General features: G+C 43.8%; 1 protein-coding gene across 1 annotated transcript in view; it reads right to left on the reverse strand.

Annotated features, from left to right (window-relative positions):
- LOC135901076 (isovaleryl-CoA dehydrogenase, mitochondrial) overlaps window positions 1–12845 on the reverse strand; it is an 88327-nt gene that overhangs the window by 16488 nt on the left and 58994 nt on the right. Inside the window, exons 8-9 of the mRNA XM_065430750.1 lie at window positions 5266–5359; window positions 3537–3618 (exon numbers count right to left, since the gene is read on the reverse strand). Of these exons, the coding sequence (XP_065286822.1) occupies window positions 3537–3618; window positions 5266–5359 (176 nt within the window). The remainder of the gene's footprint in view (window positions 1–3536; window positions 3619–5265; window positions 5360–12845) is intronic.

Here is a 12845-nt window from a genome sequence, read left to right on the forward strand (position 1 = left end):
AGGATTACAGTCGAACCCACTTATAACAATATTCAAGTTCCACAAAAATTCCACTGTTATAACTGATAATTGTTATAACCGGGTTGCATGAAAAAATCTAAATTGGGGGATAACAGAGCTGATGTAAGAAAACTATAATGGCGGAGAGGCCAGTGCCCCTCCCCACCACCTTCCTCCACCCCGCTGCTGATTGTGTTCACTCGTTTAACTGCTTCCTGGGCACTCCGATCATGTGTAATAAGCCACGGCTGTCGGCGTTAAAGAATAGCATTGCTATAACAACTGCAAAGAGGGGTCATAGGTGGCAAGCAATATGCGAGCACCGCCAAGGCATCGCTTCAATATTGCGAGAAGGTTTCCGCGGAAGCCCGTCAGCTTAAAAAATCCAGAAGAAACGCTGAGGCAAGATTGCCACATGCATCTCGCCATGTACTTCTCACTGGCTTGCACGAGAAAACCTTGTATGCGTTATGCGAAGCTTGCCGACATCCTTCTCCAAGGCAACCAGGTGCTCCACGTAGTGCAGCGGAAGGTTCCTCATGAAAACGAAGCCCCGGAGGGACTGAATAATCTGATGGGCCTCCTGTGAGGACAACGTTGAGGCAGCCTGCCCTTCTGCGTCATTACTGCCGTCTTCGCCGTCACTATCTGATGCAAGCACGTCCGCAATGATCGCCTCATCGGTTAGAAGCACTTACCGTAAAAACTTGCTTATAATACGAGGTTCTTTCCTATTATTAGCATCCCAAATTTTCGCATCGTACTGTATGTGGATCCGAACGAAAATTTCAGTTAGAAATTTGGACTAGAAGTTTTGGTTTCGTTATTGCTGTGTGGCTACGGCTTGGTTTCGTTATTGCTGTGTGACTACAGCATCGTTTCTTTATTGTTGAGTGCGCACCTTGGCAGCACACGTGCAAACCACACTTCGCGAAGTGCATCTCTTTTATTCTGCATTGAAGGACCAAGATGTTCGGACCACGAAAACAGTACTCAGCTGCTTTTAAGAGAAAGGTTACTTTAGCCGCACAGGACATCGGCAACAGTGCGGCCGGGAGGCAGTTTGGCGTCGACGAGGGAAGCATTCGCGGATGGCGTCAACAGAAGGAAGCCCTTTTCGCGTGCAGCGGAACACGAAGAAGCTTTTGCAGCTCGAAGAGTGGGACATTCCTGAAAATCGAACTCGCCCTGACGGAGTTGGTATGCCAACAGTGAGCCGCGTGTCTAGCTGTGAGCGTCTAGCTGTAGCTGTGAGCGCTCCTTAGCTTGCAAGCTAAGGAGCTTGCAAGAGAAAAAGGGCTACCGAGCTCTGCCTTCGAAACGAGCAAGTACTGGATTTATCGCTACATGTGACGTGCTGGTTTTTCCTAATGCCACTGAACTTTAATTTCGCAAAAGCTGCCCGAATTGTTCGAAGAACTGCTTGTGGCTTTCCAGCGCCACATTATTTCGCTGCACAAGTCCAAGAACTTCCAGCTAGGGCAAATCGGCAATGCTGACCAAACGCCGGTTTATCTGGACATGTTATCACCCCTCACCATGCACAAAAAGGGCTCTAAACAAGTTTATGCTTGGTCCACTGGCAATGAGAAAATGCCAGTTACCGTCATGTTGTCGTGCTTGGCAGACGGACGCAAGTTTCCACCCTATGTCATCTTCAAGCGCAAGACAGTGCCTAAAGGTGAGGAGCTGCCAAAAAAATGTGGTTGTGAGATGCCATGAGAAAGGCTGGATGAACAAGAATCTTGTGCTCGACTGGATAAAGTCCGTCTGGTGTAGGTGGCCCTGCGCACTGTTGTCGTTCCCGTCCATCCTTGTGCTGGATGCATTTCGTTGCCATTCGGCCGACTCAGTGAAGGGGCTGTTGCGTGAATCCAGCACTGAACTCGTTGTTATCCCGGGTGGGATGACGTCTCAGCTGCAGCCTTTAGACGTTTGCGTGAACAAGCCTTTCAAGGACGTGGTCAAGCGGTGTTACGCAGATTGGATACGCTCAGATGAGCCTGCAGTGACACCGACCGGGTCACTGAAGCTGAAGCGGGCTTTGCCAGCCACGCTATGCAAGTGGATTGTGGACGCATGGGACAGCATACCAGAGGACGTTGTGCATTGCGCATTCAAGAAGTGCGGCATCTCGAACGCTCTTGATGGCACAGAGGATGAGTATCTCTGGGAAGATATGTCCGACAAAGAACTATCCAAAGAGAGCGCAGCTGAGGAAGACAGTGATTAAAGTGCGGAGTGCAATTTAAATAAATGTTTTTGAGTTTTCCCAACTTGTATAATACGCGGACAAAACTTTTTTTTTTCCATTTCGCATCCCAAAAAGTTCACCTCGTACTATATGCGGGTTCGTATTATTAGCGGGTTTTTATGGTAGTTTCCAAATCTAGAGACCTGCGCTTTCTTTTCACTGGCAACGTCGTGCATTGCCGATGATTAGCAGGAGGATAAGCCATCTTCCGTTTTGGCGGCAAGTCAAACAAGACTGAGGGACAGCATGGCCAGGAATGATTTCGACGCAACCAATAAAGACGAACGCGAGCGATTAAGCTGTTTGCAAAACTGCCCTGAATGAGGAGTCAGTGAGCAACATGCGAGCAATCTGCGAGCAGTGCAGTTGGCGCAGCCCATTTGTGTTTCGGAGGGTGAGGCGGCATAGAGCTATGGGCACAGCCCATTCATGTTCGGAGGGGTGGAAGGGCGACAGGAGAGAGGCGCGCGGAGATGGCTGGAAAATCAGCGCACGGCGGCTGTTGGAGCAGTGGCCCATCTTCCAGCGGCTCGAATTCCTTGTTTTCTTTTCTTACTTCAAGAATTTTGCATTTCACTACCTTTAGACTTGGTCACATAGCAGCCAGACTTGATCGTTATAACCAATAATACACCATCAGGGCATTGTAGAAAGCAAGTTATTTCCCCATGAAAACATACAAAAGTTGACGGTGCAGCAGCTTCTCACTGTTATAACCGGTATATTGTTAAAACCGGTATTGTCATAAGTGGGTTCGACTGCACACCATTTAGGCTTCTCTCTCTTCAAATAAAGGCTCCAGTGTACTCGCTGCGGTAATTTGTGGCTATGGCATTGTGCTGCTGAGATTGAAGTCGCAGGTTTGATACTGGCCACCGCAGCTGTATCTAGTCGAAAAAAAAAAAAAAAAGAAAACATTTGTGTACTTCAATTTAGGTGCACTTAGAGCCCCAGGTGGTCAAAGTGAATACAGACTCCCCCTACTAAGGTGTGCTTCATAATCAGATTGTGGTTTTGGCATGTAAAAGCCCAGGATTTACTTTTTTAAAGGCTTCAGTATAAATACGTACTTTTGCTGCCTTTACTCATCGTGCTCTGCACTACGCCATACAAAGGCTAGAAGCTTAATCACCTTCCCACTTATATTTACTTACAATGTCATCACTATATATAGAAGGCACGAAAGACAGATACATTGGCCTATAAAACCACACTGTTATGCAATTACAACTGCACTGTTTCATTTTGTTGTGTGCCAATATGGCAGAAATGTACAACCCACCTGAAAAGTTCCAATTGGCTGACCAAATTGCTTGCGGGTGTGGACATAGTCAAAGGCAACATCGCAGCATGCCTGCATTATGCTGGTCCCAAAAAGAAAGCCAAAAAAATATAACCACTCCACTAATGGCAACCAGAGTGTCACATTTCTGGCTTCAATCACATTTATAGGTACTGCTTACAGTATGTGCCAACGGCCAACAAGCAGAAGTGGATGCAATTGTGATTAAAGCAATTTATGGGCAGGCTCGATTCTTGTCAGCATTTTCACCTCACATAGCAGTCAAGTGCACTGACAAGGCTGGGCAACAGAACTACTGAGATAGCAAGGGATCACATTCAACATCATGTCAAACGATAAAATATCACCAAATGTTACCTTCAATATGGCTACGGCATCCAATGTGCACTATAGAAAGCCTACAAAAGCCTACAAGGCTACAGCTCACATTGTGTTCAAGTAAGTTTCACATATATAAACTTCAAATGTGTGACGGCCTGGAGCATAGGAATGAGTGAGACGAATAAGAAAAACCAAGAAGCTTGATTTTTTCCTTTCTTCCTTTTTTTATTTTCTTTTTGTTATTATCGAAGCGAAGGTGTCTTTTTGCACCTTATCTTCCTACAGACAGACTGAAAATTCTCTGCTCAGACCAACAAGATGGGGCAAACTTTCGAGATTGCAGGTTTGAATAATAATAATAATAATAATAATAATAATAATAATAATAATAATAATAATAATAATAATAATAATGTGAAAGTGAACGAAAAGACACACATATTACATTCTTGAAAATAAGGTTGTGAAAACACAAAACCAAAACAAATGTAAATTTTATGCTATTTAAAACCAAGAGACAAGCATCCGTGTATTTATTTAAAATGATGAATGAAGCATTCTTGTACCTTTCCTGCCTCGATTCTCTTCTTGCCCCAGGTTTGTAATGGTTTCAATAAATGCATTGTTCTTTTAAGTACTTGCTAAACAGAAACTGATTCATTTTAAGCTCAGAAAGCATGTAGTAAATGTTCTGTGTACATGTAAACCTGCGCAAGAGCCATGCAGCGCTGCTCTTTCTACTTTTGTCCCTTAACACAAACTTAAAAAGCAAACGACGCACATTGTTGTAGAAGGCACAGGGTTATTTTTCCCTTGTAATCCGGCTTGTGCTGTAGCATTTTCATCACAAGAGCTTTACCAAGCCAGTCATTAAGATACAAAAGTCTTACTTATAATGAGAATTATGCATTTTAGAAGCCAGATTTTTTGAGCGGCACTATTTGTTCAGTCACGGAGGCAATTGGCTACCGTGCTTTGGTCATCTGGCCGTCTTCTAAAGTTGTACCCTAATATAGTCCAAAATAACAAGAGCGTCCCATAGAGGGAATAAATTGTGCACCTTCTCTCGAAAATAAATCTGGCACTTCTGTACACACCTTTTGGTGGGAGCACAACTCTTTCAAAGCACGCCCTTAGCCTGCAAATTTATTTCCAGGAAACCTAGTTTCAGAACAAGCAGAATATCAAACTTCAAAAAAAAAGGCAAAACAAAAACCAAGTTCAACACTGCTCTGAAGCAACCTCCCTCCCAGCTCTGTTCGTAGATTACAGGTTAGGAAATCTGACCCTGTTATTCAAAGCAAGCCAGCTGACGTCAGTACACCTCACACAGTTTAGCAATTCCCTGGAATACGACGTTGTATTAACATGCCAAAATGTGGCTCACCCAACTGGTCCAGCAGCCAGAACCAAGCGCTCGAAATCCAGGCCACTCATCAGGACATACATGCCCTTATTCAGCTCACCAACCAGGTTCTTAGCTGAGACCACATTTTGAAGAAAGAAAGAAAAGATAAGGAAAAGACAGAATTGAGACATCACAGAAATGATACAAAATAGTGAGTGAAAGTCGTCAAGTGCCTAAATGTTAGTGCAGCTGACCAGGAGCTATGGGGCTGAGCATTGAGCAAAATATAGCTCCATCACTCAATTTACACGCACAATCATATGCATAATATCTTCCAAAGTTATTGCCTATATTTAATAAAACCAGTAATAATTTTATTTTACACTAAGTTATGGAAAATTTATTTAGTGTAGCAGCCACTTTTAGGATGTTCTATTTCATATTCATGTCACATAATTTCACTTGGCAGGACAGCAGTACATGCTTGGTGACAAGGTATTGATGTCAATACCAAAATAAAATGTAGCACTACAGCACATTACAAAAATTCATTTGGTATAGCCTCAACCACTTTTAGGATCTTAAAAACAATCTTGCTCAGTTCCTCAGAGCAGCATAGACATCAGTCCAAACTCTGGTGATAAGGCATTCATGCAAATAGTACTGAGAAAACTGCAGCATTGCAGTATACCTGGTGGGGTTTTTTTAATGTTAACATCAATGATTTTTTTTTTATCGCCTGTGGCATTTAGCACAAAACTTATTGAGCTGGTATATTTGAAGAGGTGTGCATTAGATACACTGAAAATCAGTATGCATAACTGCCTAATTAACAAATTGCACTAATTAATTGTTGAACCAGTTACTTTAGTGCACATAATGCAGTACATGAATTGAAGCCAATGATTTCACAAGGCGTATCCACTTGTAACAAACTTTGCAACTAGCACCAATATTGAGATAAGCACAGCTAAACTTATAAAAATGCACTGTTGTCCCACTTACTCTTTCAACAAAACAACCGTTTATGCACTGAAGCTCAAAAGTTACTTGAGCACCAACGCACTTTGTCGCAAACTTTGGGAACAAATATCTCGAAGCTTGTACAGTTCTTAGAATTCGTTCCACCTAGATATGATTTAAAATCCACTGACTACAATTTCTGAATGAATTCTGGGGCTTTATGTGCCAAAACCACGATTTGATTTAATTATGAGGTACGCCATAGTGGGGGACTCTGGATTCATTTTGACCACCAGGGAATCTTTAATGTGTTCCCAATGCATGGGACACGGGCGTTTTTGCATTTTGCCCCATCGAAATGCAGCTGCCGTGGCCAGGATTTGATTCCTCAACCTCGTGCTTAGCAGTGCAACACCATTGCCACTATGCCATTGCAGCGGGTGGCTACAATTTTTAAACTGTAATATATGGCATAATTATTAAAAATATAATTAGCAAATTTTTTTAAATTATACAAATATTCATTTTCGTGTGCAAATAATGTATGCCACTGACAGTAACCTAGATCAAGAAGTAGAACTGTGCTACGTGTCCTAGGTGATTTTTAAAAATTATGGTAACAATAAAATAAAACACCCCATATATTACGTAAGCTGGCGGTTTGCTGCTCATATGAAGCAGTATCTGGTTCTCATTCCCAGTTCCCCACTGTGGCATTTCAGTGTTGTTATAACGCTGGCAGGCCCAACAGACACCTTTTCATGCTGTTTGCTTGTGGCACTAACACTTTTACTTCTTGCTTTAACTGCTAAGTGGAAACAAAATAGAGTGCACAGACAAATGAAAAAAAAAATCGAATAGAGCAAGAACATTGAAAAGGTGTATGGTAGGGAGGAAGAAAGCGAAGGAGAAGGCTAAATAGGATGTCAGAAGCAGTATATTGCAGCATTCTTTAGGTAGTGTACCAAATGTATAGAAGAACCTCATTCATACGTTTTGGAAAAAAGAAAACGTAAGAAGAAACATACTAACCAGGAAAAACATATGATCCAAAGTAGCTAAAGAACTTTGACAAACTCAACTATTGTTGACATGTTACGTAAAGCGGAGCGTTGTGCAGATTATTGTGGCACAAGACACCCAGGTGCTTCCAGCTGGAGGTGCTCATGCCGCCTGAGACATGTATTGTTGTTTTTCTATTGTGTGGTGTTTTAAGAGGGCAACGGGAAACCAAGACGAAATCGAGCTGATGGGCAACACCAGATGCCATGGAAGGGATGCCCCTATCAGGGACCGGCGGCATGTTTGGATTATCGCCTACTAAAAGTGTGCAGTATGCTAGCAATGGCACTACACTGTAAACGAAAATAAACCTACATGGGAGTTTTTAACAGGTGATGTACCCTAAGAACTCCTCATCCTTAAATATTTACTCCGATGTATGGGAGCAATACAATGGCATTCTCTCGTTTCACTCCATTGGTTAGCTGCCGGAGTGAAATCTTGTTCAAAATCTTGTGAAAACTCCGCACAGGGAGTTTTAAAAAAACTCACCCCAATGAAACAGGTTGGTCACATGGCACTTCCCATGAGGCTATGCACCACGCCAGCGACCAGCCACGTTCGGCGGAGTCGGCAGTGCTCATGGCTGACGGTTTGTTTACATCTGTGAAGTGGTGTTCCGTGCCACCTTTTCGTTGATGTTTTTCGTGTATTTCATCCCAGAAAGTGTTATAGGTGTGCCTGAAGCTCAGTGTATCTCAGTTTCATGCACGTTAGCTGTGATCACTTTGCTGACAACGATGAATGCAAGAGCAACGTTTTCAAGTACTGAAAAAGGCTTAGGTATACCTTGAAGCTGCTTGTTTACTCATGATGTCAGTTCAGGTTTCTGACTGTGCTTTCGTGTTGTGTAACCTTGGCTTGCGTTCTTCAGTACGTGAAATGCGACATTAATGTCCTTGTGAGTGTATGCTCACAACATCTGGTGAAATGTTTCAAAGGACTGCATAGCAATGGTGACAGTAGCCAATGTTCAAACGACAACGTCCGTACTAGTCGCACATGAATGACATATTCCAAGTTTGTTGCAGTGTCGTGCTGCCAGTGAGAAAGACCAGAGTGCACGCAACTGTTCTTCAGTATCTGTGTATGGATATCCTCACTCAAGAAAAATGGTAGGATGTAAGTAAGTGCCATAAATAAAGATTCTTACTGAGCAATGTGAATATAATTGTTATCGCGCATTTCTGTTTTGGTCACGTCGTGGCCTCCGATGTGCATTAATGGTATGCTCTATCCCAGACACTTATTTAGGAGCATAAATTTGTCCAATGCATTTGTCCAATGTAGAAGATAATTATATATATATATCAATATGCCGATGATACGATTCTTGTATCCTGTGCAACTAATTACTCTGATGCAATCAGCTCCTTACAGAATGAGGCAACTAAAGCTATAGACTGTTTTGTGGCTAACTTAATAAGCATCAACCCTTCTAAAATGCAACTTGTCTGTTTCCATAACTCCATGAAAAAAAATCCTGCCTACGACATCATTATTCTTACACCCATCTGACTGTTATGAATGCACATGCCAACCTGTTAAAAATGCATCTTCTGTTAAGTATCTTGGGTTGCTTTTTGACTGTGATCTTTTATGGAACTCGCAATTATCCCACCTTTGTAAAAGGCTGCGTGCGGTCTCCTGTGTATTATACAATATGCGATGTCTTAAGCCAATCTCCGTTTGCAAAATTATTGTCCATGCTTTAGTCTACAGTGTGCTACGTCATGGCTTGACTGTGTATGGCCACTGTACTCTTAGGTGGAGCTCAAGAATTAATTCAATTTTATGTTGACTGCTGTCAACAGTGGCATACGATTTGTGTCCAAAGCAAGATGCAGACATCTTTAGGTTGTTGAATTTGCCAAACTTCACTTCCCTGATTGTCAAAAGTGTTGCAATTAAACACTTCTGGAATAATTATTTTAAAACACGACATACGCCTGTCCGCTCCTTAAGACCGAAGGAACCCTATGTCATCCCTAAGACTGCGACAAAGTACGGAAGGAGAACGTGGCAATACTATGTTCCAGCCATATTTAATAAATTGCCAACGCCTGTGTTAGAAGCAAACACAAGACTTGGGATTAAGAAACTACTTAGAATTTTTGATGTATAAAGTAACATTTTCTATAACTATTCAATATTTTGCTCCGACCCGCTATTAGCTAACTCCGCTATTAACCCTGTGCAATTTTCTGTGACCTGACTGTCAGGCACTGCCAGTCAAGCCCTCTGAGGCTTTGGTAGGCCTGCTATCTGTACTTTGTTTTCCTTTATGTACAATAAAATTTGTATTGCATTGTATTGTATTGTGTTGTAACTACTGGGTCAGAGTGTGAGGATTTGTTCGACAGATCAGTGATGTACAGTCGAACCCCGCTACAACGAACGTCGCTTCAACGAAATTTTCGCTTCAACGAAATATTTCCAATTCCCCGTCAGCTCGCTATACAAAGTAATGGAACAAATTTCTCATCACAACGAACCATTTTTGGGGCGCGTTTCCGCTTCAACGAAATTTTTGCTATGCGAAGCTCGATTTAAAAATATATCTTACAATAAAACAAGCATATCGCCGCCCATCTATGTACTTCCATAGGCCCACACTGCTTTGTTTCGCTAAACATTCGCTGGACCAAACTAATCCACTCACTGAAACGCACATGATCACCGCCATAGCTTGGTGTTGATGACTATCGGGCTGGCTGCCTTGCGACAAGGCGCGGGGGCAAGCTCCCGTTTTCTTCCAATCCAATTCAGAGCCGCAACCAATCCGTTGCCAAAGGACGCAGCAGCCTGGCAACAGCAGCGCGTTTGCCCTAGTTTTTTTCACTCGTGCTTGTGCTGCTAGTGCGCTGTAATGAATGCGAGCATGGCGACTTCATCTAGAAAGCGGAAGTTCCTCTCGCTTGAAGAGAAGGCACGGATTATCAGCGCGGCATCCAGTGGCAGGAAAAAGGGAGATGTTGCAGCGGACTTCGGCATCTCACAGAGCACGCTGTCAACGATCTTGAAGTCGAAAGACGCGATAGCGCAAGCTCTTTCTTCGGGGACATCCGCGAAGCGGAAAAAGCTGACGCAAGCGGCTCATGAGGACCTTGAGAAGGCTCTGTACACGTGGTTCCTCGACGTGCGCGCAAAGAAGATGCCGGTCAGCGCAAACATGTTGCAGCAAAAGGCACTTGGCTATGCCTGTATGCTGGGCATCAATGATTTCAAAGCCAGCTCAGGGTGGCTGACCCGTTTTAAGGCCAGGCATGAAATCGTCGCTAAAGTGCTGTGTGGGGAGTTGGCCTCATCAGACGCCGACGCTGCATCTGCTTGGGCATCAGCTGCTGTGCCGGAATTAATGGAGAAATATGCCACATCAGACATATACAATGCCGATGAAACGGGACTTTTCTTCGAGCTCCTCCCCTCCAAGACGCTTCACATGAAGGGCCAGCCATGCAGCGGAGGGAAGCATAGCAAAAAGCGTGTGACTGTGCTCCTGTGCTGCAACATGGACGGGTCTGACAAGCGCTGCCCACTGGTGATAGGCAAAAGTGCGAAGCCGCGGTGCTTCAAAGGTGGCAAGAGCCTGCCCGTCAAATATGTTGCCAATAAGAAGTCTTGGATGACACGGGCCGTTTTCAAAGAGTGGCTAACCGCTTTCGACCGTGACATGACGGCAAAGAAACGTAAGGTTTGTTTGCTCATCGACAATTGCTCAGCGCATAACGTTGAAGACGTTCAGCTTCAAAGCGTGGAAGTAAGATTCTTCCCGCCGAATTGCACGGCTTTAATCCAGCCGCTGGATCAAGGTATCATCAATAGCGTTAAAAGCGCTTATCGACAGCGACTGATTCAGCGGCTGGTGTTAAACATCGACACCGGTCGGGCAATCGAAGTGGATTTGTACATGGCTGTACAGATGGTCTCAGCAGCGTGGACGGCAACCAGTCGCAGTATCATCTACAACTGTTTTGTGCACGCCGGCTTTCACTCCGATGCTCAACTGGCAGCGAACTCCACGTCGGACGAGGAAGGCTGCAGTACAATTGCTCCACCCTCCACAGAGGCCAATGCGGCATGGGCAGCCCTTCAGGACTCCGGAGATGTGCCGGCCGATGTTCACATCGGCGACTACATCGCTGTTGACAGTGAAGTGCTAGCTCACGAGGAGCTGAGTGACGAAGCTATAATTGAGGGCGTTCGCCACAACGACGCATCATCGGATGATGACAGCGACGCGGAGGACTTAGCGCCACCACCTGCAATAAAAGTGATGGATGCTTTTGATGTGATCCGCAGATTTTTCGGTGCTCACGATGACGACGTCGCGATGCAACTGTTCACCGAGTGCGAAAGCCGCGCCACTGCACTCGTGGCAAAAAAAAAGAAGCAGAAGAAGCTGACCGACTTCTTTGGAAATAAATGATGTTTTGGGACTATGTGGTCCAACCTGACAGTGTTTTTGGCCTGTTTTCGCCTCAACGAAATTTCGCTTTAACGAAATTTTTCGCGCGCCCCGTCAGTTTCGTTGTAGCGAGGTTCAACTGTAGTGCCATTTCGCAACCGAGAGACATTGTTTGGATGCTGAGGAAGTAGTGCGGTAAAAAAAAAAAATTTATGACTGCGCACTTTTCGGTGTTACATGGGCTGCTGCAGGTCAAGCTCACACCTAATAAATTCTTGCTACACTACCACTATTTTGCACAAAGTCAATTTTGCGATGAAGCACAAGCACATAAATTTTTCTTTCTCACTGTAACGCACTACTTTTTTTTGGCTGCGAATGCCAGCAGGGTGTGAAGTCGCTTCAATATTCCCAGAATGGCATGCTAATTATGAAAAATGCCATTAACTTTGTTTTCTTACCATTTTGAATTAACAGTTTTGTGTTGATTAAGGTCTTCTGTTAACTTCAGAGAAGCAGATCTTATATGAGCGAGCATGTGAGTCGTAATTCTGAAAACAGCATAGCTGCTCGCTACACGGTTTCGAGGCACACAGTATCGTGGCTAGATATGCTCGTTGTGTTGCTTCTTGCTGTGTGTCGCGTGTATGTTGGATGTCTTTCAAAGTTCTGCATTGGGCGTTTCTCAAATGTTTATGTATGTCGTGGTTTATGTGCTTTCATTGGCTTGTTTCATTGAATTTGATGCAGTCTTGCATGTACATTTCAAAATTTGACCAGTAGCCTTTACATATAAAGATCTTCACGTAAACTGATGCGATAGGACTTTTTATACCCCCGTTGCACCTCAAAAAAACTTCATCCAACACAAAGTAAAAAAATAAAAAGACAGAAAGAAAGCTCCCAAGGCTCCATGCAAAAACTCCATCCAGCGTGAAGTAAAACATAAAAAAGACAGAAAAAACTCCCAAGGCTCCACAGGAAAATTCTGCTTGCACGGAGTAAAAATTCTACTCTGATCAGATGGAGTATAATAAACTCCCAACCGGGGGGTCACTAGAGGACAAGTGTTATACTCCCACCCACCTACAAGTTATTTCCGTTTACAGCGTACGCACCACGCACTGTAAAACAGATAGGTCAAGATGCTTATTGCAGTAGGTTTGGCAGCGATTGCTGTGAATGC

Source organism: Dermacentor albipictus, chromosome 1 (assembly GCF_038994185.2).
Source record: "Dermacentor albipictus isolate Rhodes 1998 colony chromosome 1, USDA_Dalb.pri_finalv2, whole genome shotgun sequence".
NCBI lineage: Eukaryota > Metazoa > Arthropoda > Arachnida > Ixodida > Ixodidae > Dermacentor > Dermacentor albipictus.